General features: G+C 45.8%; 2 protein-coding genes and 1 non-coding gene across 3 annotated transcripts; 2 read left to right on the top strand and 1 right to left on the bottom strand.

Annotated features, from left to right (window-relative positions):
• The first annotated feature begins 364 nt into the window (after positions 1–364).
• nol4la (nucleolar protein 4-like a) lies at positions 365–21,577 on the top strand. Its single transcript, XM_040193848.2, has 11 exons — positions 365–1,042; positions 8,530–8,685; positions 10,297–10,408; positions 11,408–11,517; positions 13,353–13,491; positions 14,188–14,480; positions 14,554–14,739; positions 15,178–15,366; positions 15,481–15,597; positions 15,744–15,930; positions 16,887–21,577. Exons 1-11 carry the CDS (start codon positions 701–703, stop codon positions 17,102–17,104), a joined length of 2,049 nt encoding a protein of 682 aa, XP_040049782.2. The 5' UTR covers positions 365–700; the 3' UTR covers positions 17,105–21,577.
• A 3,505-nt stretch (positions 21,578–25,082) lies between these two features.
• On the bottom strand, positions 25,083–27,240 carry ppdpfa (pancreatic progenitor cell differentiation and proliferation factor a). The gene is made up of 5 exons (XM_040194324.2): positions 27,090–27,240; positions 26,060–26,163; positions 25,821–25,898; positions 25,641–25,734; positions 25,083–25,538 (listed from the first exon to the last, which is right to left on the bottom strand). The coding sequence occupies exons 2-5, from the start codon at positions 26,112–26,114 to the stop codon at positions 25,406–25,408; spliced, it is 360 nt and encodes a 119-aa protein (XP_040050258.1). The 5' UTR covers positions 26,115–26,163; positions 27,090–27,240; the 3' UTR covers positions 25,083–25,405.
• Positions 27,241–27,483: 243 nt separating this feature from the next.
• Positions 27,484–27,555, top strand: trnae-cuc (transfer RNA glutamic acid (anticodon CUC)). The gene has a single exon. It is a non-coding gene; the product is annotated as a tRNA-Glu (tRNA).
• Positions 27,556–27,689: the final 134 nt, after the last annotated feature.

The raw sequence follows: 27,689 nt of genomic DNA, 5'->3' as shown, positions 1-27,689 counted from the left end.
GCAGCCAGTGCAAACGCGATTCACATTCAAACAGGTGTGAGGAGCCGAAACCATCCCAGGTGGCGCATGTAGATCGAATATGTGGCCACATAGGCGCACGTTGTGTGCATTTCTGCGGGGTTTTTATGGGTTGAGCAACCGGCATCCGAAAATAGTGTTGGCTGTTGAAAAAGTAGGTCGATAGGAACTGAAAGCTTCGTCTGTTTCGACGCTTTCGTTTGTGTTCTTTGTTGTTTAGAGAGGACTGTGGGGTCTTTTCATAGCCTACAATTTAGCGGAGAGCGTTTTACGCACAGGTGGGAGATACCCGCTCGGCGTGCTGTAGGACAGCCCCCCTCTCTGCTCCCCGGCGGATGATGTGAGGAAGTGACATTTTTCACGGCTGCGGTTCGGGACAGCACACTGCTCCGCTGCAAACAGGTGTGCAGCCGTCCGGGTCACTTTTCTTGGGAAACAACAGAGAGGCAGCATCCCGAACCCGTAACCAAGCCTCCTTTTACACGGGACGGCGGGGACCCGAGGACGAGGATCAACCCGGTCAAGTCTTTATTAGCCTGGGCTGTTTGAACGGGCTGAGACACACAGAGAGAGAGAGAGAGAGAGAGAGAGAGAGAGAGAGAGAGAGAGAGAGAGAGAGAGAGAGAGAGAGAGAGAGGGGGGAGAGAGAGGGTGCGAGAGAGAGAGAGAGAGAGAGAGAGAGATGGCAACGAAAAAGGCGTGCGTGGATGCGCCTAAAAGGAGCCGGAGTCCGGTCGTGTTAGAGGCGGAGATGTTCAGTGAATTTCAGGACTGGTGTCTCCGGACTTATGGAGACTCCGGCAAAACAAAGACCGTCACCCGGCGAAAATATAACAAAATCATGCAGACACTGTTGCAGAACGAGGAGTCGGACGGCGTTTATATCGACAACAGCCACATCAACGCCAAATTCAAATTTTGGGTGAAGTCTAAAGGATTCCAGGTCGGGACCAACGTGTTGGGAGAGCACAACAAGAAGGGAGCTCCGGGGAAACCCGTTCTGTATGTCCCGGTCAAGACAACGGTAAAGTGTGTGTGTATGTGAGTGTGTGTGTGTATGTGTTTGCTTGACAGAGAGAGAGAGAGAACGCGCGTGTGCACGTGCACAGACGTCCCATTGCCGCCTGTTAGTTAATAATTATTTCACGCTGCACAGATGCACCTGTCACATGAAATACAACTTAGAATCTTTTGTCGTCCCGGCTCGCCCTCGTCTCTCATGATGAAGCGTCACTTTGTCCACATCCCAACCAGAACAGCCGTACTCTCATCCCTTGCTGCCATAGCAACGCCGGTGCCTTCTGGCAATCGCGATTGTAAAAGGTATCGGCTATCTCGCCAGTGAGGTTGAAGTCCTGTCAGCGGCGCGCTCCCGGGTGCAAAGCGCGGAGATAATTGGCTATTGGCAACATTTAGTTTGCACCGTGCGGTTCGGGTTCCCGATGTGGTGATTCCGTGCGCGCGTGCACGCGGGGATGCAACGGCATGTCCGTGGGTCGGGTATAATAGCCCGTGTCAGGCCACTCCGGCGTGTGCGGGACAACGGGGCAGACACGTCGACTAAGATGATGTCTGATACACCCTTCCGCTGCGCGCTCAGCGGGTCTGGATGGGATCATATGACGAAACGCGCCCTGCACCGTCCCACCAAACGACTCCGTCGCCAAGAGTAGTTGGAGAAATCAAAAGATGCGGTACTACTCCATACTCGAATATATGTATTTTTTTTCCTCTCGTACAAATGTCACTGCGTGGCAGACAGTCGGAGTCTCGGTGTTTTCACTTCTCATTGTCCTGGGCAGGATGCGGATCGACTCGCAGGCACTCGTTGCTCTGGCAACACCTGTGTAGTCCAGGATAGTCTGTCTCTGCCGCATTTTTATATTGTACGTTTAGATTATAACCCCCCCCCCCCCCCTCCCCCTAAAACCCCAGTCTATGCCCGTGTTTGAAAAAGAAACATTTCACAATGGATGTGACGGACTGTCGGTAGCTGTGCGTATAATTGGTGGCCACGTGAGGGGCTGTGGCGGAAACAAAAGGGTGTGATTGGGACTGATAGCGACGTACGCCCACAGTTGCCGCTACCGACTTCTTCTACGTGTGGATGCGTGGATGAGTGAGTGAGATATTAATGCAACACTGAGGCGCCAGGTGTGTGGTGCGGGTTAAATCACACATTCTTTATTAAGAAAAACACGGTGAACTGTCAGCAGTGCCCTAGAAGGTCTCTTTGTGCACACACACACACACGCACACACACACATGCACGCACACACATGCACGCACGCATGTTATATATATGTATGGTGTTTGGGCCTGCTGTGCCAGAAAGGAGACAACCACCATTTTAAATAAGCGTCTTCAGGGAATAATCCCCCCCACTACCCGCCCTGCTGGGACGAAGTCTCTCTGGACCTCACAGCGCAGAAACACAATTTCTGGTAACTAATTCTGCCACCAATTACAGTCTTTATGCTTTCGACTTTTGTTTGAATAGCACCGAATCTTCCACAGGTGTTATACCTGTGTGAATGTACAATTTAGATTAAGGCCAACTGCCTTTACAAAACTCCTCTAATCTCCACTCAATATTATGTTTCCCTCTGGGCAAAGGGGCAGGTGCCCCGTCTCTGCAGGTGCAGATGGGGCCTGAAATGTGTTGTTGATTAGCTTTTGTCTGCGGCTCTCGTCATTTCTTGTCCAATATAAATCCTTCCCTCCAGGTGAGCCCTGCTTTGTCTGCCTCTGAGGACCCTCCGATATAGATACTTCTCTAAGGTCTGCCTAAACCATTGGGGAGACGGAGAAAGTCCTACAAAAGAGTGCAGCTGACTGTTTATTAGAGAGGCACACGCTTCCTATTAACATAAGGAAGGGGAAATCATCCCCCTGACTCCACTTGGGAAATTCAAACAACAAACTAACATCGGCAAACGCAAACTGCTTCTAATGATGAGTCAGTGGCAACAAATCCAGCTATCGAAATGCGTTCGGCTCTATTAGAAAGCGAGAGTTTTTCATCCGCCGTTTGTGGGCTTTATAAATAGGCCGTCCTGGGCCAGTGGAAAAGTGACACACGAGCAGACGCACACACACGCACACACAATGGTCACTGGCTCCCCGTATGGCTGCAGGGCCGGGGGGGGGGCGTGTCTCTGGAGCTCCGGCATTGGTAGCCCCGCTGCAGCTGCTCCGTGGGTGTGCCAAGTTTCTGTATGGGGGCAGGCATGGGGCTAAATGACAGGAGGCTGGGTGGGGGCAGGGATGACGGTGGCTGATGTGCAGACAGAGACGGTCTCTTCTTCTTACCATACATACAAGGCTGCTTCAGTGTGTGGCGGGACAGAAAGCCGGGGCCCGGTACAGCACGCACACACACACACACACACACACACACACACACACACACACACACACACACACACACACACACACACACACACACACACACACATTATGTCTTGATTAGAGGAGTCCACGGAGGAGGAGGGGAACGGGACCAGAAACAGACACAGAGATGCGCCACTCTAGCTGAGCACACGTACTTGGTCGAGTCAGAGTGCGGCCACTTTGAAAAGAGACGTTTAAATGCCCCGTGCGTTTTTCTTTTCGGCATTGTGTTGACGATTTCCTGCGAGCTGTTGCTTTTCGTTGCCATGCCAACGGAAGTCTGTAAATATCTTTATTCCCCCCTCCCCTCGGTGGACATATTCTCGCACACAGACAGTCCACATGTAACAGTTCAGAAGCACTTTGTGTACAAGTTGAATTTAGCTGAATTCAATATCAGCCTGTGACACGCTTCATATTTTAACTTGTACAATTTGTTCGGAAGCTTAAACAATAAAACACTAGTTCAGAAAATGATTTGCCTCAAGTAACAATGTATTGTGCAGCTGTCAATTACTTTCTCACTTCCGTCTATAACATGCAGGAATACATAGAACAATAGCAATTACAGGTTGTGAAAGCTCAAGGTTGCTCTCAGGCCAAAAGATGTTCAACACAACAACCTTACAAACTATACAATTATGGACATGTTAAGAAGCAGAAGCAGAGGAATTCTGCATTTACTTATTTTAGAAAAAGGCTAAAAATTAGTGGTTGCAGATGGTTTTCTGTCAGTTGACCGACTCGTCGACAACAACACGTATTAAGACATTGTTTAAAGAAAAATTAAGAAAGAAATTCTGGTTTCAGCTTTACAAATGTGATCATTTTCTGCTCTTCTTTGTCGTTATAGTTAACTGAATATCTACAAGATAAAGCATCTAAAGGTGCAACCTCATACTTTCGGAGATTATATTTTTCAGAAAATATCTGACATTTTATCAACAAAAGGCTTCATCCATTAATTGAGAAAATAATCAGCAAGGATTGCCACAGAAAGAGGTTTCCTGAAAAGAAGATTTAATGCTGCTATCTATTTACAACATAAAGGTTTGTCTGGGGACGTCCTTGTGCAGAAATCAGAAAACGCTCTTCCTAATCTGTGTCATGGAAAAATCGTCCCTAAATGTTTGTGCTTTGCCGTCAGACAGGAAGAGCAACATCATCATTATTATTTGATTAATTAGTCCACGTTTCCCCTGAGAGGGCCTCTTTTGTGGAAGGGCCACAGAGTCAAAAGAATACTGCCCTTATTATTCCAGAGCATTTGCATTTATGCTATTTTTGCATAGAGAACCTCTGGTGCTTTTGTTCCACGTTTCCCCCCCCCCCCTGTCCCGTCCGTCTCTGGCAGCGCCTAATAGCATGGGCTCACACTCGAGGATTCAAATGGCAAATGCTCACCACCCCAAACAAGAATCAGCTAGTTGGTCGGATAGATCGAGCCGTCCTGTGCATGTCGGTCAAACTGTGTTCATAAAGACAAGACTTTATGTCCACGACGTTATGTTACTGCGACTTACTGTAAGATGGAAACTGTGCTGCACGTATGTGGTAGTTTGAGCGTGTGCTCATACAAAGAGGGGGTCGCTGATCGCATGCTCTGTGTTTCCTCCCTTCAGCACCCTCTCTGTTGCCATGGAGAGACCGTTCTTTGCTTTCCCATAGGAGGAGAAATTAACACCATTTTTAACTGGCCCGGGGGCCTCCCCCCCTGTGTGGGAGATAGTCTGAGTTCTGCTCCACACGCACACACACACACACACACACACGCACATACAGACACACACCCACACATATGCTTTAAGACGGCAATAATCTTCATACCAGGCCGCTACTGTCATTTTTAATACCTTTGCCGGGCCAACGTTTGACGAAGTGGGACGGTATGATAATAGCCTTAAAATGGACTCTGTGATGATGTATGTGCGAGTCATTTGCATACCATTTCAAGTCAGGGACTGTAACGTCAACACTGCTGGTCCGCTGGCGCTGGTGGGACTGTCTGTGTCTCCGGCTCGCTGGGATAATGTGGATGTCACACACTCAAATAATGTTCATCGAGGATGCAACCAGGAGAGGAACACACACACACACACACACACACACACACACACACACACACACAGATGTGTGCGTAGGACATGAGGGGTAGAGCTCTTAATGTGGATTTAATGAGAGGGCGTCATGAATTTAGAGAAGAGAAAAGGATGGTGGGGGTGAAAAGAAAAGAAATAGAAGGGGACGGGTTGTGTCAAATATTTGGGACATTATGGAGGTGATAGTTTCTTTTATCTCATTTTTCTAAATTGTCATCGGATTCTTCCTCTTGCATACGCACACCTCCACACACACGCAGACACACACGAAACAAGGATTGGACCGTTTACATGTCCATTAGCCAGTCCTGGAGGGAGAGATGGGGCTATAAAAGATGACCTGTTGTCACATCGGCAGTAAGATAATCTGAGTCATGAGCGCTGTTGACACAGCCATCTTCACTCGCCAGTTGAGGGTACACAGACACGCACACACAGACACACACACGGAAAGTACCTGAACACACCGCACTCCTGCTGATAAAGCTACTTATTAAGCTACTTATTGTGCAACCACCTTTCAAAATAAAACACCCTGCTCATGTTTTGCTTGACTTTCAAAGTTAAGGCTACATTTCTGCCTTTGAGATCGTTCACGAATGAAATCTCCCGTGTGGCGCATCTCTTGTATCTTTGCCGGCCCGTCTTTGTGACCCAGCTGCTTCCCGTGAACCTCCCCTCCTCCTCCTCCTCCTGACCTGCCTGTGTGCAGGACTGCTCCTCTCTCCCCTTTCTGCTACAGCGTGTGTGTGTGTGTGTGACTGCCAGCGGGGGTGGGGGCAGCCAACTCAACCCCTCCAGTCTCCTAGCAACAGAGCGGTTTGGTGCGGGACGGGGAGAGAGCGAGCTGGGGATGGGGGCTGGTTGTACAGTGGCTGGGGAGAGCAAAGTCCTACGGGATTAGAAAGACAGAGAGAAGGAGAAGAAGGAGGTCGAGGAGTTTTTAGGGATGCTGACACGTCTCATGTTTGCGCCGTAAAAAACTGCTCGCCGCCGATGAGACCAAAAATCCACGGCGCCGTTCGACAGCTGTTCTCCTGTGAGATGCTTCAGCTACAAGCTGCAGCCGGAAGACATGTGCTGCACTTAAACACACACCACGCTCACAAGTGCACACACACTCAAACCGTGTTGCTTTTGGAGGTGAACGTTTCACTCCCCGTTGACTTGTGTTTATAAACTTGAGAGCTTATGGAAGCGGCGGCGGCCTCCAGGTGGCTGCATTTTCGATGAAAGAAATGCATCTTTTTGTCCGCAAGTTTGCTCACTTTTCTGATAATATCATTGTTTGAGAAGCAAAAATGTGAAACAGTCCTTTGTAACAGCTTTTGAAATGTGGCCTTGTCCATGTTTTATATCACTTCAACTGAATATTTCTGGTTTTTCTAGGGCTGCCGGACTAAAAAGAGGTTTTAAGATTCCACACGGGCCTTTGGGGAAACTTTGAAAGGCACTTTATAGACCAAATGATTGTCCTGAAAACAATTGCTAATGAAAAAAAACATTTACAGCCTGAAACAAAGCATACAACAGCAGGATTAACTACGCTAACTACGGTGCAGTGGGTGGCAATATAATGTATGTGTGCGACTTTCGACACATTCCCATGCGGAATATCCGGTGTGCGTATGTTGGATATTCTATTGGGGTAGAATTCAGTGGACGATGCAGTGGCTGTGTGGGTACACTGCACACCCCACAGTTGTATGAGATTATCTAAATCCAGCGTGAATGGACCTGACACCATTGTCCCAAGCAGCAGCAGCAGCAGCAGCGGCGACGGTGGTGGTGATGTCACCGGGGGAATGATGATGAAACCTCCAAGTGCGATAGATTACACCTCCGATGATGAGGCGGAGGGTTGCTATCATTTAATTTATTCTCATTACATTTAGCCCATGCTGACAGGGGAGAGTGGCTAGAAAGAACGAGGGAGAGAGGGCCGGATTAAAACAAACCCGCTCCGTGAGCTGGTTTTAGTTGCCATGGCAACGATCATTACCTCGCACTTGGGAGAGCAGGAGCAAGGAGGAGTGGGGGGGGAGAGAGACAGGACGGAGGTAGGGGATGAAGACATGGAGGAGAGACGGGAGGGAGGACGATGTCGAGGAAGAAATCTGAAATTGAAATGTCAATCCCAGGAAATGTGCAGAAATGTCAAGGAGACAAGGGGGACAAAAGTGTGATTCCTCAATGCCGGAGGGACAACTTTTTGAACTCCGGACCCTCCTCACTTGAACAAGGAAAGATCGCTCCCCACCTGGAACCCAATTTCCAGAAAATGTCGGGGCTTGTTTTGTATCTGTGTTGAAGGGGTGCACCAGAAGGAAACCTAATTAAATGCCCCAAGCCATTTCTATTTTCCAATTTTAAGCTCACTGGGACACTTTGAAAACACCAGCAGGTGCATAATATTAAGATAAGATCTGCTCGAAAATGCAAAGTGTTGGAAAAGGATCTAGGGGATGGGAGAGTTACTTGGAGCAAAAGATGGAGGCAGAAAGGAGGTAGAAAGGACCCATGTGGTGCTGCGGATGGAGGCCGTTGTCCTGGCGATCCCACTTCTATTGCATGTCACATGACCCTTTGCCCAGCACACCTGCCCGAGAGAAATCAGTGGCAGTTTCTATGGCGACGGGGTCAGCAGTATGGGAGGCGGGATGGCTGCCAGAGGTTGTGGTAGGAGGAACTGTTAGTCTTGTACAGTGTCGTTGGTGTTATTTTTAAACATTGCAGAGATGAGGCGATGGCTGCCGACCCAGCCGGGCCGAGACTTCTCCACCCGAGAGAGACGTTTAGTGAGGCCGAATCACCGGCGGACAAGAGAGGTTGCTGAAGTGGCAGTTAGGACCCTTTGTGCACAACTGTAACCACCTGACCCATGACTCATTTCACTCAAAGATCATGCTCACGTGACACGGATGCTCTAATTGCAGCTATATTACATGAGATGTATGATACACACATGTCATCTCTCTCTCTCTGAACTCCGGTGTCTATCTCTCTATCTCTGTTTTAGTGCTCGGACGGGAATTCGGCCCAAGACAACTCGTCCCTGAAGCGTGTAGCCGTGGTGGAAGATTTCTTCGACATCATCTATGCCATGCATGTGGAGATGGGCGCCGACCCGGGAAGAGCGCCCAAACATGCGGGCCAAAAGAAGACCTACAAAGCGGTGAGTGAATCCAACCGCACGCAGGGCGCTGCTAACCCTGCGAGCGCTGCTCACAGCAGCAAAGCAAGAGCAAAGACTGTCTTCAGGATGACTTTTTTATCAGCAATACATCAATGTGAACAATTAACAGTCAATACATTGTTGCCCCACGGACACACAAGGCTCCTTCAGCCATGCCAGACGCTCAGTGATGCTGCATAGGAGCAGTGGTGCTTATAGCTAATTGCTAATTTGTGCATGACAACATGCTAACAGTGAAAATCAACATGTTTATGGATATCTTTCTATGACATGTCATTAGGATTCACTCTCTGGGGACAATGAGTGTTAGTACCAAATGTCATGACTTCCAACAGTTATATTTTAGTCAGGACTTCATATATATTGTGTAGTCTGTGTCTTTGTTTGCCTGTGGTTAGGGTTAGCTGGTGTTAATATTTTAAAAATCCAATGTAGTATTATTCTATTACTTTGTTTGAAGGAGTGGGCCCAAAGTACGCTTTCTTTTTAGCGGGGCAGACCTTCTGTTGCCTGGCTAAAGGCATGTGAAACTTAGACCTCAAAGATGTATGTTTTATTCTAGGCTCCACTGCAACATAATGTATAACATCAAGGGTTACCAAGGGAACAAGTAACCACCCATACCAGAACAACAAAGTATTTATGGTGCTCAAGAGTTTTGTGGTGCCATATGATTGATGTCTGCAGAACAAAGGCAGACAGAAATAGGAGTTAATGTTGCAAATAGAGGTGGCGTTTCTGGTCGGGGGCGTGCTGAAGGGACGAGGGGCTTTTTTGGGGGGGGGGGGGGGGGGGGCTAGTAGAACTCTGGTACCTCCCTCCCCCCAGGATTGGAAAAAAATAATCACAGAGCCTCTTCCTCTTGCCCTGTAGAGAGGTCCTGTCACGTCTCATAGAGTGTACCCTTTTGAGGAGGCAGCATCACTGGGGCAGGGCATAATATGGAACTGTCACTGTGGCCTTCTGGGAGGTGCACGCTCCTCTGGGTGGCCTTTGCCTCTCAGCTGCCTCAAGGGGCTGGCAGGGTAGGGGTGGGGCTGTGAGGGTAGAATGTGTGTGTGTGTGTGTGTGTGTGTGTGTGTGAGGCGGAGGGGGGGGGGGGGTGAATAGGGAACCAGGAGCTGTGGCAGTGGTGATGGTGGGCCGGTGGGGGTGGGCACCCCTGCTGCCTCCCCATGGTCACGTGAAGGTCGCATTTTACAGGGAAACGCCAGAGGAGGCGAGGATGGGAGGGTGGCATGGCTGTGTGTGTGAGAGAGAGAGAAGGGGAAGATGCGAGTCGACTGCACCTGAGAGAGCGGAGAGGAGAGACATGAGTAACACTGATTGTTTAGACTATCAAAGCAGAAGTATCCCCTACTAGAATTAGGCCACTCGAAAGGATGAGAAACCGCCTGAGGGGAGGATTCCTCCTCATACCACATCCAGATGACACGTTATCAATGACCCCAAACTTTCACACATGCACGGTATGAAAAAAACCCTAAAAAAAAAACCCTGCACACACAGTTTCAGTTCACAGCCGGAGCCATGACCGCTGCCATTTTTGTTGCTATAACCCAGCCTCCTCTGCTCACTCCGCCGGCACAGATAGCAGAGACCTACGCCTTCCTGCCCAGAGAGGCGGTGACTCGGTTCCTAATGAGCTGTGGAGAGTGTCAGAAGAGGATGCACATCAACCCGAGCACCGCCGAGTTCAAAGGTAATGACACACACGTGACCTGTGGAGGACTTTCTAATTCTGGAGACATCATTAACTGAAATGGTATTTTTGAGAGCAACCTTTAAAAGCGTAAAGTTCAGATCCTTTGACATGCGGTCGTGGAAAAAAGGGTTAATTACAATGCCCACTGCAGGCGGAGATGGAAGAACCCAATCAGTGTATTCTACAAAAGCCTGATGTAAATGTTGTAGGATTTTGTGAAATGATCAAACGATTCAATTCAATCAAACGATTGATGGAGGTGTTTATTTTAGATTATCAAAAATTTTAAAGGTGAGTTCTCTATTGTCCCGTCAGAAAACAAAATAGGAACAAATGTAATATAAATGTTTTTATACCAAGAGGAGTTTTAATATGAGTCCTTCTTTAATAAAACATAGCGTCTATAGAGTGTATATATCCATCACGGGCATGCTGTAACAAAGACCCAAGAGGACCACATCTCTGGGATTGTACACACCCACTATGATCACAGGGTCCCTCTAGTGGCCGGTACGGAGACCGCAGGTGGATCTCAGCCACTTTGTTTGACATGCTGCTGCTTGCAGTCAAACCCTTTAACCAAAGCTCTATTTATTGCAGAGCAGAGCTTTGAGAGGACAGCGGCACGCTAGACCTGTTCATTAAAGTAGCACAGGAAGTTAATTGCTGCAGGATGTCCTGCTAATATTTGGGGTTACTTTTGATTTGGGTCAAAAGTAACCAAAGAAATAATTGTAATTGATGAAAAAGTGTTATATCGATCTATTAGCTGTAGTGGCGTGGAAATACAAAGTTGCATACAAAGTACCTCTAAATGGTATTTAAACACCGTACTGGAATAAATGTTTTCTTTGTTACTTTCCACAAAATTAAATCCAGAAATCTTCTAACTTGATTCATCATTCTGCATCTGTATTCGATTTTAAATAATCGAAATCTACCAAGAGTTTGTAAATTATTTTTTTAAATTGCGTGTATTTTTGCTCCCTTTGTCAGAAAACGACAGACCCACCTCACTGGTCCCGGACCTCATTGATTACAACATGCCTCTCACTGCCACCTACCTGAAACAAATGAAGCTGCAGTGCATGACGGCCACCGAAAGGGTAGGTTCCCTATTTTCTGCAAAAGGCCACGATACACGTGTCCTGATGGATTGATTAGAAAATCAATCCCTGTCAGCGTCTCCTTCTCACCATGTTTGCATTTGTGTCGACTGCAAACATCCTCCAGTTAACGTTCTTCTCTCACGGAAGCCGTGTGGAGAAGACACCCGTCCTATAAACTTTTGGGTCAACATTAAACTTTCTAAGCAGTCCTCCTGCTGAGGAGGCGGGAGGGAGGAGCTCAGTGTGAGATGAGGATTAGTAAATCATGTGCTCGACGTCATGTGTGAGACCACTCCCTTGTGTGGCTGTGACAGAAACCCTGCGGAACCACTGTCACTAAAGTGCAGAGAGCGCTGCCTGATGACGATAATGTAGAACCTCGCTCACGCACAATTAGGATTATCCGGAACAATGACCCAGACTGTGATTTGCGGGTGAGTACGAATTAACAAATGCTCCGAGTGTTGGTCCCATCTGTGTGCAGGCTGAGTATGAGCACGGCCAGTGATTTGATAATTAACCATGGCGGAGGGTTGTTGGAGGCTCGTAGTGATTCGTTCCATATCTCTGCTCTGCTGGTTCAGAGGACTCTTCAGAGCAGGATGCAGCAGGTTTGTCGTGTTGGCAGAAGTTCATCAGTGAAGAGTTATTGCTGAGAAGGTTTGAATGTTGTTTTACAGACTTTCTGTTTTAGATATGGTAAAGAAATAAACTGCATATGGGGACAAAAACGTTCCTTGTATTTGATTTCCATCTTTTCCAACTAAAGATTCTCACTGTCACACAGCTTAGCACGATCATTTGGATCAGACACCACAGAGACGCTGCAACCAGTGCAACCAGTGCAACCATAAATTATGTATTTAACTGTGGAATGCAACATTCATACATGGAATGAAAAACGTGGATCTCTGAACGTTTGGCATTTTTACTTAAAACAACTCTTCTGATCAGTTGCATGTCTGAAGTTGAACTTTATGGTGTGTTCTTACAATTATTTTACCCATGTCTAGTACGTTTATTCTGCAAGTAAATTCTTCCCTGACGCTCTTCAATAATAAATCCTTTTACAACTAAATCCCCAGACTGTATGAATTATATACTTTCCTAAAGCAGAGGTATTAATGACGCCTGAAATGGTGTAATTAAAGACTCATGTTCTCTTTCTCTCCCTTTAACGCTACGTTGCTCACTTGCTACTTAATGGAGTTGTCACTGAGCACTTTGGGCCTCCTCAAATCTTTATAGAGGGACAGATGCATGTTCAAACGCAGGTTCAGAGCTTTTTCTGTGCTCGTGTGGCAGGAGTCACACAGCGAGACCATATTTCCGCTGGGTTCCCATCACACAATTTGAGTTTTTGCTCCCCGTTCACTCTTCACTCTTATTTGTGAATCGCTACAACAAGCATCCTTAGGCTCTCAACGTAACAGAGTTAAATATAGCAGCGCTTTAGGAAACATATTACTTAATATGGAGCCCTCTGCATTTTTTTCTGAGCCCGACTTTTGTGTGTTCTGCAAAATATTTGAATCAAGAAAATGTGAGGAATGAAAGCATCATCGGCCGTGTTTGTTCCTCCAGAAGCTTTTTCAATTTTTTAAAGAAGAATGTGGATTTTGTCCCCCATCAACAATGTTAACATGTGTCTTTGTGGCCTGTATGGTAGTAACCCCCCAGAATTGCTTTGTAATAAACAAAAAGACAAGTCACATGTCCTTCTTCGTCTCTGTGGGACAAATGGGAAACTTAAGGACCTTCCTCCTGCCCCTCGGGTTCACACGCAGGGTTCCCCTCCCCGTTCTCACCGTCTCTGCCTTTCTCCCGCCCAGGATGACAGTTCGATGAGCAGCGAGGACATGAACGGCGTTGAGCCCACCTGGGTCGCAGCTGAGCCGCCACCAGTGCCCGAGCCCAGTCCGCCGAACGGAGAGCGGGTCAGCGACCCGGCCCCCCTTAAAGAAGAGGATGGTAAAACATGGCTATCTGTTCTAATCTCGTACTGTTTGTTAATGGCACGATGGCTTTTTAGATGTTTTAACTCCTGTTTTGTTTTTATTTACATCTGGAATCTGAATGTTTATGCACTACATGAGAAAGGCCACCGATTGAGGATGCACAGGAAACAGCTTGCCTTGTTCTTAGTGGACTAATCCACATAAATCCACTCTTACAGGGGGTGGTACACATCCCAAATCCACTGTACACACCTCTCTCGCAGGGTACAAGGCTTAGAGAAGTAGGACAAAGGCCAACATTCACCATGACAGATTAGGCTCCAGTATAGAAAAACATTGAAATGTACAATGACTGTGGTTGTGCATGTGACACATGTAGAAATAACTCATGGGTTGAAAAGGAGTCATTTGCAGACACCAGGAAGTGAAGGCTCCCTTCCCCCACCAGTCCCTCCTCATCCTCATCTCTTTCCCTCTTTGTTGTTAAAACTCAGAAGATTCCCCCCTTCTTCCCTAACTTTCATTTATCTTGACAGTTGACCCCGATACCGACTTCCCTACTAGTTTTCAGAAAGCACAACATGAGGCAGAAAGCCCGCACCTCCCCCCTGTAGTCAGAGAGCGATATTCTGCCTTTTGTAGTGAACAAACCCACTAGAATACAAAATAAATCTCTGAGCACCTTCCGTCGCTTTCCCCTTTCTGCTAGATGACGTCTCCTCGGAGAGCGGCAGCGCCAACGGGCTCCCGGCCCTGACCTCCCCTGAGGCGCCGGCCGTGGGCGGGAACCCCCCAGATGGCGGGGCCCCTTACGGGGAGGTGACAGAGAACGGGTCGAGCGCCCCCCTGGACTTCAGCACCACCTCGCCCTCGTCCACCTCTGAGGATCAGCAGCCGGTCAATCTGAGCGACAGACTGCTGCCGGCGGGGAGCTCGCCACCGAACTCGTACGCCGCAGACGGCGGCAGGAAGTACCCGATCAAAACAGAGTACGGCAATAAGGTGAGAAGGGGAACTTCACTTCATCTTTCTCTGCCAGTCTGCATAATCTATAATAAAGCTGTTTGTTTTTTAGTCCCCTCTTTACAGCTCCGGGAGCTATGATTCTGTGAAGACCGAGCTGAGCATGAGCGCCGAGGATCTGACCTCTGGTCGGGCTCAGATGATTGACGACGACGACGACGATCACGACGACCACGATGACAGCGACAAGATCAACGATGCCGAGGGCATGGACCCCGAGAGACTCAAAGCCTTCAATGTAAGGAGCCTGGGACCTGTCTACACGCTGATATGCTCACATGCAGATATTGCTCTTAGAAATAATAAATAATTCTCATATCTTGACTCGATATAGGCGCGTAACCTATGCCGCCGATTTATTCCGTGAGAAGCACCATCGGTGCGTTTCTGACTCTAATGGAAACGAATGCAGTAGTTGCAGAAATGCAACCATGAGTGAATAAGCCAACGTTGTCCTGAATATGAGCAATGATTCAATTTCCACCCCACCCCTCTTTATCCCCTCCTCTTCCACTCTACCTCTGATGCTACTCCCCCCCCATCCCCTGCATTCCCTTTCCTCTCTTTTGTTTTCGACTCTCACACCCCTCGCCCGCCCTCCTCCCTCCGCCCGGCTCCCCCGCTCCATTTTTCTGCTCTATATCCCCTCTCACCCCTCCCCCACTGTCTCTGTCAGATGTTTGTGCGTCTGTTCGTGGACGAGAATCTGGACCGCATGGTGCCCATCTCCAAACAGCCCAAGGAGAAGATCCAAGCCATCATCGAGTCCTGTAGCCGCCAGTTCCCCGAGTTTCAGGAGCGCTCCCGCAAGCGCATCCGCACCTACCTCAAATCTTGCCGCCGTATGAAAAAGGGGGGTTTTGAGGTACAAAGCGCCCCTCGGCTAAAATGAATAATTCCAACATGCAATCATCAATCCCAATGAATCCAGTATTTCACATTTCGTAATGTGCAAAATCCTGCTGCCGCCTTCTGGCAGATTCGACCAACACCTCCTCACCTCACGTCCGCCATGGCTGAGAACATCCTCGCTGCCGCCTGTGAGAACGAGACCCGAAACGCTGCCAAGAGGATGCGGCTCGACGTCTACCAAGCGGTAAATGTCTTGGCAGTTGTTCTTTGCGAATTTGCCCTGCAGGGGATTTGGGGAATTTGCTGGGATGGCTGTGCATCATTAACGGCAAAACTCCACGCAGGCTACAATATCCCACCGCCGACTGAACAATGTCTCATTTCTCTCAGGATGAACCTGCCTCCGACAAAACCAACTCAAGGGACGCGGCCTCTGTGGCGCCGTCAGGTTTCACCATCTCAAGCGCGGCTTTTGCCCAAGACCAGCTCTACACCAACGGAGGCCTCAACTACAACCTGCGGGGGTACGGGACAGTCGGCAGCAGCCAGCCGAGCTCTGGTGCTGCACACGCAAACGGTGAGGAGGCCTGGAGAAGAATTGTTCACGCTGTGTGTTTAGAAGGAAAGGATATTCATCACTTTTCATTTTTTTTCATTATTTTGCCCCTTTTCAAACAAAAGGGTTGGCTCATGCGACAACAACGCAAATATACTTTGTAATTTAAGTCTCCACCCCAAAGATTCCACTTTGAGATGATTGCTGCCTTCAAATTTAACCTGAGAGCTTGTGTTTACCACATAAACAGTCACATTATGTGTGTTTAACATGCTAGTGAGTGGTTAAGGTTATGCAGGAAAAAGCAAGGGCAATAAAGAAAATATGAGGACCGTTTGGAATATCGGCATTTTCCTCAGACAAATAAAATGATGAAGGAAATTACAAAATATCAAGCACCACCAACAGCCTTTGATTGCTTGCGAGGTTGTGAAGACCACGAGAGGTGATGTCATATAGACTTTTCTTGTTAACACTTGAACACAACATAAGTAGCATTTAAGAACAAATATTGGCCCCCGTTTCTTAAGATAAAACTATTTTCTTCTACATTGAAATTTTGAATATATGTCTATATATATAAGTGGATTATGCAAAACATCTGAGATGTCGATGAATCATCTTTGGGTTCTGCCGAGGCTGTCGGGATGTTTAAAGTCCACATTTTGGTCGGTCCACAACATTGGTTAAAAATGAAATGTCACGGTGACGGTTGAAGGAATTACCCTTAATCATCGTGGTGCTTGACCCTAACCCTGAGAGAGAGAGAGAGTCATCCCCTGACTCTTCCTATAGCACCACCAACAGGTCAACATTTATTTATCTGATACTTATTTATTAGTGCGCACAAAGCTCCTTTTGTCTTTGAGACATTGAGCTCCTTTTTGATGCATTTACTCTCAACACGGTTTGATGTCTCCTTGTCTCCGGCCCGTTTTCCCGTGACATCTCTCTAACCAACGCGACTGTGCCCGCAGGTCCCACGGATCTGAGTATGAAATCAGTCGGCTCGAACTCCACCTCCTCCAGCTCCAACAGTCACGGTCAGGGCGGCGGCGGCGGCGGGGCTTCGGCTGAGCTCAGCCCTCCGGAGGTCACGGCGGTGAGGCAGCTCATCGCGGGATACCGGGAGTCGGCCGCCTTCCTGCTCCGCTCGGCGGACGAGCTGGAGAGCCTGATCCTGCAGCAGAACTGAGTTTGAGCCGAAACCCTCTCACAGCCCATCCATCTCTGCACGGGGTCACACACCTCCGGGCAGACGTTCATACAAAGACGCAGATGTGTGCGAGTGATACTGCAGCACACAGTGGGTCCTGTAGGTACGGTACCTTCACTTACTCCCGACTGCGTCTATGGGTTCGGACGGGGCCAGAACATATCACGGCTGACAAATGTTTAGTTATGCATTTGGTTCACTTTGACCTTACAGTGCCCTGTTATCTGTAGCCATTCATCCCATTCAGTTCATTTGAACCCTTCAACCTCCATTTGTCTCAGGAAGCGATGATCTATGTGAAAGAGTTGTCTTCATCGGTGCACAACCGGAACCCTAAATTAGCTGCGACCACGATGCCGCATTGGCTTGTTTATGCAGATGTTTGGAGAAATTGAAATGGTTAAATGGCAGCGATTTAGTGTCTTGTTTCTATTTATACACCGACGAACCGTAGGCTGTACAGTGGGTTAGGGTTAGACATTGTCTGATTCAGTCTTCTGAATCGAGTCATTCCTAAACAATTATTCTCTCCGAATTCACTTCTGTCTCACGGAGAGTTTGGAGGATTGTTTTCTGAAGGTCTGCAGATAAATTGCTGCTAAATCCGCTGACCTCAACAGTTACTGAAGGATGCGCTGACCTAAATATACCCAAAAAGCAAAATAAGGACAGGACAGTTTGTGAAAGCTGAGACGTTTCGACCAACAGATCCGTCAAACCTTTTACCTCGGCCCTGCTCTGGTGGAAGAGTTTCCAGAAGCTCAGACATGTGGTTACTACGAGAGAAAAGACTCATTACCCAACGTTACTTTATTATGGTTATTTCTATCACGGGCAACTACTCATTATTTAAATATGAACAGAGGCTTTTATTAAGCCTGGGTATGCAAATTGAGGTCACAGACACCTGTCAGGGAAAAAAGGAGATTAATATATTGTTCAGACGTTTGGTTTATAACCAGTACTACTGGAAAAGAAGAAAACGGTGCAATATTGAAGATAATCAGTAAGGGTGTGCTTACTGAAATGACTGTCAGACTTTTTGAAGCATTTAGGGCAAAAAGGCAAAGTACTTTACCACAATCTCCTCTCGCTGTAACTGTCAAGTTGATAAAAAAAACAAAAACAGAAAGGATTTCCCATGCAGCATTGTAGCCAATTTCAATGTTGTTTGTTGTGAAGCTTCATCGCGAACCTCTTAACTGAGGCACTTTCATGTATTGGTAATGCATCCGTAGTCAAAACCGAAATGGGACCTGGCAGAAAAATGAGACTTAATGTTGCACGTCTTCTTTTCTGTTCTTTTTTTACTTTTGAAGTGATTTTTGGAGTCTTTTTTTTGCGAAGGAATCGTCCCGCGCGTGTTTTGTAAGTTAAAAAGGAGCACACGGAGCTCACGCGCATCGCTGTAACCCTGACAACCACGTGGCTTTACTGGATGTAGTGAGTGTGCGTGGGCCGTGTCGTCCCCCTCCGACCTCAGCTGTGTCGAACCCTCTCTGATGTCCATCGTAGATGTCGTGTCTGAAAACACACCGTCTGAAAAGAAGCAAGAGACAATCTTTGAAAAAGATGTGATCGCATCACAGTTTACTCTCCCAGCTTTCTGCAAGTGTGTGTTTGTGTGTTTGCGTGTGTGTGTGTGTGTGTGTGTGTGTGTGTGTGTGTGTGTGGGGGTTGTTGGTCTGAGGGCACACTCGAGTACACAAAGCAGATGTAGAGCACAGTCTCACAGCAGACACTTTTAATGGTGAGTCACTCGGCACAAAATCATGTTTTGTAAGTTTGTGTGTGTGTCTTTTTTAAATTCTTTTTTTGTTGTCAACGTACGTGTTGGTATTGACAGTATGTTTATGGTTTTCTGTTTGTGTATAAGTGGAGTGACCCAGTTTGTACCACATCAATCTGTGAGTATTTAATTCAGTAGGCTGACACATTCCAAACTAGGACAATGACTCTTCAAGCAGCCGAAAAAATGGCTCGCACCTTATCGATCAGTCAAAGTTTAGAGAGATATATTTCTGTATTTATCACAAATCTTAGCATATTTATCAGTTATTTATGAGGAATCAGTCTATTTCTCAACACCACCAGGCTGGTCTACAGTTTGATTTGCAGGCTAAACAACCATTTCACATTTTTATTCCAATGTCACAATTGGGATGCACAACATTTACATTATTTTCAACTATTGCAAGTTTGGAAGCACTTTATAGCTCAGGATTAAGGTAACAAAACAGTGATTTGAGTGTGTCTTTACCTCATTTGGATTATCAGCTTCAGTTCAATCATAGTAAGAACTGATTATGACAAAGGACAGAAGCGGCACTCGTTCTGCTTTATTGATGGAAAAAGCGAACGGCTCCTTTTCATAAACCTTGGAGCAGCGTTTGAAGGCGTCCCAGAGGGGTGTTCAACGAAGGGGACTCGGAGGAGCAAGGCTCATTGTCAAAGGTCCGGCCCGGAGCTGAATCGGGTTTATTTCATGATGAGCGGCGGCTCGCAGGGTCAAACCTACACAGAATTTATCACACGTATTCACAGCTCGCCTTGACAAATTTAGAGTGTGTTTAGTCATTTGGTTGCAGTGCGTTTACAAGCACACATATCGACTTGAATCCGGTGAAGGATGACGGATTCATCGTAAAAACACTGTTTAAGCCTGAGCTGAACCTAAGGCCGGAAGCCAACTGGAGCCAAACCCGGTTGACCTGCTGACTCACTGGAATACGCCCAGTTCAGCGGCTTTACGAAACACCCCTCAGGGCTCAATCAGACGTAATCATAGATGTACGTGGGACCTGAGTCCTCACACATGTCTTCCTTGTCTCCTCCAACCTGCTCGTTCATCACTGCAACCACAGCAGACCATCTCCCCTCGCGCCAAACTCAGTGATGTCCCGCCGTCCCGTTCTCACAACCAAACGTCAGCTTGCAGAGTTGTAAACTTAAGAAGTTACTGTGATCACTGGCAACCACTGGTTGTCATGTTGTTGTTTTGTTTTTTTCTAATTATGCCCAATGGATTTTCTCTTTGTATTGACTGGACAATGTAATCTAGTGGTGTTAAAATGCCCTGGTAGCTTGTGGATTGCTTAAGTGGTCAGATAAATGTACTGTATAGCTGTACAAAGAGTGATAAAAGATGTTTTAAACCTTTTTTTTTTGTGGGTACAGCGCTGAAAAAAAAAGTCAAAGTGGTTTTAGTCTTTGCTTGTTTTAACTTATCTTTTGGTTGTGGTCTGTATTACTTCTATTGTTATTTATATTATTTCAACTGTTGCCTCTCCTGCACCGATAAGAGACTGTAGCTCTGTGCAGGAGGTTGTACTGTAAACCCGTGTGAAGCTTTGTATTTCCCCTCTGGTTTTTGGACTCAGTGAAAGTGTGATGTTTACATGTACAGTTTTCCAGAATACATTTGTGTTTTATTCAGTCTATATTTTGTTTTCCTCACTTATACCCAGAATCTGTGTATATTTGCCCAGATAGTTTCCTCTTTTTTTTCTTGCTCCATTGCATCAAAGTGCAGGCGCGACGTGGTCACGAGGGCATGAAGTGCGCCGTGGCAGCTGGATCGGGTCGCCTCGGTGTTGTGGTGGCTTTCAGCATTTAAAAAACAAACATTAACAAAAAAAGCGGTAAATCTTAAGTAAAAGCGAAGCTTCACAACTTCTCAAAGTGGACCAGCAAAGATTTGTTAAGGATCCACTTTAATCAACTCTTTTAGAATACTTTGGTGGCCTAAATGGAGATCGGTGGGGTGTAGGTACATTTATTATACTACATTAAGTGCTCAGAACCTCTTAATATCCCGGCTACGTTGTCAGGGAGAACTCCTTGTCCTTAACTCGATTGGTACCCTGGAAGGTACACTTTGACCTGTTGTAATATCTCCATGGTAACATAAAAGCCATTCCCCTCTCCTGGCCTTTTTAAGGGGAACCCATAAACCTCAGGAAATACTGAATCTCCGAGTTTAGTTTTTATCCAGTGATTTCTTCAGAAGTGAGATTTAAATCTCTCAACGAAAACCATCAACATTTATATGAGATTGTCTATTGTTTTGTACATTCATCATTGTGATTTAAAAGTGGAACTTTTTTCCAGTACCTGTGACCTAATAGTTTGATTTTTTTTTGGAGTGTTTATAGGTATGGATATTTATTATTATATGTGGAACAAAAAGACAAAAGAAAAGGTTGAACCTGTTTCATTTGTATGTTTCATGCAAAACTGTCCAGGTGAGATTATCTCTGCCTCTTACATATCACTGATGAGGGACCTGTGTTTGTTTGGAAATAGCGCTTTTTCAGTGTTGCATCAACGCTATGAAAAAAAGAAAAAAAAAAAAAAACACCAGTGGTTTACCAACAGCAGAGCTCCAAGGCGCTCCTCTTCTCCTGAGATGTCAGTAATTGAATAAAACAGTGCGATGAGCCATCAAACTGAGACCTCATCTGTTTTCTTTTTCCTCACCTCGTGTCAGACCAGAGCGGGTTCCCGTCCACAAGAGGGAAGCAGAGTGCTGCTGACAGCACATGCAGACCTTCACCTGTCACACTTTGTTTCTCTGCCGCTCAATGCCAAAAATATGTAACTTTAATTTTATTTAAAAAACTTTCATCGTCAGCTGTGAGACCTTATATAGACATATGTGGGCCTTTTTTCATCAAGTCCTGTTGGATTAGGTGAAATCTTTACGACGTTTAAGGCACTTGAGTTAAATGTCTGAATACTTATTATCAATGGAATATTTTAATTGTTTTAAAATTTCAAAAATCATTTCAAAATCCTGTTTCACTTTTAATATGTGCCAGGAGAGTAGATTGATGAATGGAAAAATAAAATTTAACAATTTTAGCATGAAGCTGCAGTACATTTAAGTGGGAGAAAGAAGTGTACACTCAATATAGAAAGTGTATTCAAAAGGAAAATTGCGCATTTGTGGGTTGAAAAAGTCACAAATCGCACATCAACAATGTTGATGTCTCATCTTTAGTTTGGCTTGTGGATTTCAGAATTCATCCTGCGGGGAACATGAAAACATGAAGTCAAATGTTTTGGCTCATGCAGGTCTGGGAAGGTTTACAGCTGCTTCCTCACTCTGTGTGAGGAAAAAGACGCCGTGTTCCAGCACCAAACATAACGTTCTCACACGTCATTTTCCTCTTATTGATATCAATCTACAACTAAAAGGTCAATTCAGAGAGAGATTAAATGACTGGTTGAAACATACGCAATATTCAATGCAGTAAAGTCTGGATGTAAATCTCATTAAAAGAAGTTCAATTTGATAAACTAAATAAATTAAATAAATAAAGACAATTTGATTCGGTCAGTTTGTTTTTGTGTCCCACCAAGTCTCCTTCTAGCTGCAGCTCATCCACATTGTTCAAATCAGTTAACTACTCAGCCATGACATTGAGACACTTTGCGCTTTGTGGACTGCAACTGACTCCAACACAATAAACTTATGTCACTTTCCTTGTGTTTCCCAAGTGGCCTAATGCAAGATTTCGGAACAAGACTTGACCTTGAATGTTGAGTTTGACCGACACAATAACAATTATCTCCATCTCCATTAAAAATTTGTTTCATATCAATATTTGTGGACGGGCCTTTTTCCAACCCCTGATATAATTCACACATTTCTACATTCATATATATTTATATATACAAAACTACTTGGTAAGGACCAGTTAAAGATGAAGGGAACGCCGGTTGTTTGTGTTTATCATTATAATAACCTTTCAAGCAAAGGTTCAAGTCCTACGCACATTTCAGATCTGTTTCATTCGACATGTGTTTTCCAGTTTATTTGAGTCCCAAACTTGATCCAGATAACAAACTCCACGAAAACAGCTGCGTCCTGCAGAGACAATTGGTCATGGCGAGACTTTGTGTTGACACTCAGTGACACGTGAACTCAAACAGGCCTGGAGGGTACACGCTGTCTGCTCGTGCTGCCGTTCAAATACGGAGCTAAAAACAGGAGGACACCTGACCCCCTTTATCTGAAAAAACAAACATGTGAAATTACACAACAATGCACTTTGTCTGCTCGTACTGAGAATTAAACATTTAGAGATTGTCTTACTGAGTAAAATGGAGTCGTACTCGTGGTCCCGATACCTTTGCCCCAGACTCCCCTGCACTCGGATCACGTGTGGGAACGCTCCGCGTGGCTATTTCGACATCCATTCACAGACCATATTTCCAGTGCATCAGGGTTTAAAAAAAGATGCCATTCGGAGGATAGTGTTTCAATGATCATCACACGGACAATTATAGTCAAAGATGAATTTGTTAACATTGCTGTGGCCCTAAAAATAATCAACTCCCTGGGAGGTGAAGGTGTTCTTCCCTTGTTGGTCATCAACGCCGACAAGACCGATAACGCTTTGGCACCTAAGGTAATTCCAGAGTGGGAGGTCGACGTCAGCCATAAGAAGGCCCGAGGCAAGGTTTAGGAAGTGACTCGGGAGGCGAGGTTATGGAGCTGCTGTGGAGAATGTCTTTGCCTTCTCGGTGACAGGGTGCTATGGCAACAAAACCACCCTTCAGCATCAACACTTGAAGGATATTGCCCCCCTCTGCAAATCCCCCCCCCCCTTCAGAGGGAGATTCCAGAGCTTCATGTGGTCAACGTCTCACTTCGGGAATCCCAAGAGCGTTCAACACCCGAGCATCTTTAGTAATAGGATTAGGTGGACAGAAAATCGTTGATGCAGTCTACTACAAAGGTCCTGAATAACTCATTCTGTCCCGATCGGATTCACAGATATTTTCTATATAAACGCTTTTCTGTCTTGCTGAGAAATGCATGATATTTGTGCTGGTGGCCTTTATGTCGACATGCCGTCTGTTACCCATTAACCTCTAAAAATTACTCAAAAAACAATCTGGAATTAGTCAAATATATTTTTACTAATTTGGAACTGTGCTGTTGTGGTGATTATTCGTGGGTCGTTCACTGTGTTCCTTGAACTTTGTACTGAGAAACCCAAAGCGGCCTGCGAAGGGAGAGAACGCCTCCCGTGTCGCTGAAGAGCCGCGGGAAGTATTGTACTCGCCCGGGATCGCAGGACGTCTTTAAACCCAAACGCTTCCCAGATACGTCGCCTGAAATAAAGCAGCTTTGGAGGGCGTGCGGGACAGATTGAGCACTTTTTAAACGGATAGAGGTCTAAAGACATGAATGATGTGCTGGAAACATACAACTTTCCTTTTGGAACAGAGAGGTTATCTGATGAAGGATCTGGACTCAATCCTCTGAGTCTATTCTTAGTTCTCTGTGTACACATTGCAAAATGTTCCCCACATATCACTCCACTAACAAACTCCATTCAGAGAACTTGTGCATGTATTGATCTATCAAACGGTCAGTAGTACCTGACATGAAAACCTTCAAAAACATTGGTTCTACCAGAGTTTGTGGTATTATATTATTTAAGATAGATTTGTTGCCACTTATATTGCTTTTAACACGTTATCCAACACACGTTGCATTGAATAAAAACCACACACAGACTGCAAGGAAACACAAGCGCTCCCCTCGCAGCACTGGAAGAATGTGGTCATCTGAGCCGTGCAGGCAGACCGTCGACCTGCTTTCAAACGTGTTGCATAAATGTCCGGGGTCACCTAATGTTAGACTCTGTTAAAGCCATTTTTACATTTGGAGAACCAAAATATATTGAGCACATGCATTTCATTGTTGAACGAAACCCACAAACCTTCTCTAGAAGCTGTTGACCCACATTCGTGCTCAGGTGAAACAAGTTTTGTGAGCTGTATTATAACCATGTCACGGATAAACCGATTAGTTTGGAAAGTAGGCTGCATTAGTTGTGACAACTGCGCCGAGGATCTGAGGCTCATTGTAGAAACTAAGTACAATTACCGATCTATAAAAAGGTTCAAAACAGCTGTGTGGAATCAGAAAACACGCTGCTTAATGCTGTAAGCATTTTATTTATTATTTATTAACAGTTTAAAGTTTAAAGTCACAAGAACAAAATGAAAAACACTTTTACATACTTTTTTAAACTTTTGGTCATAACAAAAATATACTATTGGTGGGCAAAAAACAGAAAGCATTGACTAAAAAGTAACAACCACCATCATCATCATCATCATCTCCGGTGACGTGGACTAGGTGATGGGTGACGAGCTGTGGAGGCCATGTGGGGGCCATGTGGGGGCCATGTAGGGGCCATGTAGGGGCCATGTAGGGGGGCGATGGCAGGAGACAGGTAGGTGAGGCGGGGGTGGAGTCTAGGCGGAAGTAGGTGGAGGGGTCGATGTTTCGGACTTTCCGTTGTCGCTGCTTACACTGAGTTTTCTGTTCAAAACCATTTCCCTGGCGACGCAGGTCACCTGACCGTTGGCCACTGTGTAGGTGCTGTTCCTGTAAACCAAAAAGAAGGCTTAGCTTAACCCCACAGGACCAATCGTCACCGCACCCCATTAACTGACATTTGGTTATACGTTTGTTTGTCACTACGCTCACTTTTGAGTGTCAGATCCGTTCGGCATGCCGGGCTGGTTTTGTTTGGCAAAGAAAAATGAAGTCCACCAGTGGCCAGAATCTTGCCTTTGAAGACCTGAAGAGGGCATGAATCATAAATGGGAGCTCAGTTTGCTGCAGGGAGATTTTGCAAAAAAAAAAGTCATTTTTTGTTGTACATACCTGGGGGGTGTGGAATAACCTCTCCAGTGTACTCCGCACTCCCACAGGAGCTGTTGCTGGAGTTGGATCCCAGGCGCCCTGGAATCATTTTTTTTAAAAAGAGAAAGGTTTTAGAAAAAAAACATCAAGTCATCTCCCACAGGGAGAATACCTACACTGCCGTCAGAATATCCAGAATGAAAAAGCAATCAAAGATGTTGTCTTGCCATTGAAAAGCGTACAAGCCACATGTCACTCACTTCTGTAGTAATCGTGCGTGGCGATGAGGGAGCCAGTGGATGGAATTGCTGCCATTTTTGCCGCCCTTAGCTGGAAAATTGCTCACGGGTGGAGAAATGGAAACCTGGACACCGATGGTACAGGTATTATTAGCTGGAAATATAAGAAAATGAATGCGGTTACGGTGTTTTTTATATATATATATTAAAAATGTTTCCTTTTATTTAATATCTATTGCATATATTACTATTAAATAATGCTTTGGGTAAAGGAGACTATTTCACGACAAGCTTTTTTTGCATGCATGCATGCACGCACGCACTCTGATTTATTCCTACCCACCTAGTAATAAATCATAAGCAGCTGCTTCCTAGATTCCGGTTTCCCATGGCTCAAATAACGAGAATTCCATAATGTTAGTCTAAACTCCGAGGCTTAGCGCGCAAGAAGGCTGCGTAACCATGGAGGTTTCTGGCAAAAAGATTGTGCCATTACCACCAGGTGCACGTTTATAAGGAAATTATAGGTGGTTCCATCCAATTTTAGTACGATATACACTCTATTAATTTAGTAGATTAAAAATGTACAAGAATGAAGAATGAGTTATATGTTTGTGTGTGCATTTTATATTACATGTTTGTCTTTAAGAGGAGTGTGTTAGCAGACTGGAGAACCAGCTGAACTATGAAGCTTAACACCAGGTGAGCAGCAGATTAGATTTAGGGATTTCATGGAGCAGACAAGGACAGCAACTCATTGCCTGGATAAACATAGCAGAGACTTGAAGCATAAACTCAATAATAGCCAGAAGGCAGATTGTACCTGTAACAAGTAGCAGATCTACTGCATGTGCTCATAAAAGGTCTGCATGTTGTGCTGAGATTGTTAAAATAGGTGTGGGAAAACACAGAACTGCACACCTAAGAATATAACAAATAATCCAGCTCATAAGTAAATTATAATTTGTGTTGAAGATGTTGTGAGATAAATACAAGATAAACCCGATTTAGTTCATGTTTAAACACACAAAAGAAGATTATTTCGACCTACCTTTAAGATCAGGACGTGGTTGAAAGGCGCGAATAGCGCTAACTGTGACGATGGCCCATTTAGTAGACGACCTTAAAGCACTGACTGCCCCCTCTATGGGAGGACCGAGCTTTATAGGTGCCTAGCCTGCACGTGCTGTTGTGGCACGGGGCGGAGTCTAAATGATTACGAGAACACGCGTTGTTCTCCTCGGTGAGGGGAACTTGATGACGTCAGAAAAAAGGACACTTACATGAACCCGCTGATATGAAAGACTGAAGGACATAACGCCGCGGTAGCTGTAGCTCACAGCTAATAGTTATACGTCAAATAAACGACGTCCAACGCGTTCTTCCCAACTTATGTGAATAATTTAGAGGTATAAACCTCTATGTGACCAGCAAACATTCGCCGCTCCCTGGTGGTCTAGTGGTTAGGATTCGGCGCTCTCACCGCCGCGGCCCGGGTTCGATTCCCGGTCAGGGAACGTATCTTTTCTCACTCTTATGCGTATTTAGTGAAGTACAATTCTCAAACTGAGATGGGCTCGAGTGAGAATCGCGTCTTTGCCAAATATTTGTTTTGTACAGAAGTTTATTTGGAAGATGGTTGTACTTTTTC

The sequence above is a fragment of the Gasterosteus aculeatus genome, chromosome 2, assembly GCF_964276395.1.
Source record: "Gasterosteus aculeatus chromosome 2, fGasAcu3.hap1.1, whole genome shotgun sequence".
Classification (NCBI taxonomy): domain Eukaryota; kingdom Metazoa; phylum Chordata; class Actinopteri; order Perciformes; family Gasterosteidae; genus Gasterosteus; species Gasterosteus aculeatus.
This window is presented reverse-complemented; position numbering and strand designations above follow the sequence as displayed.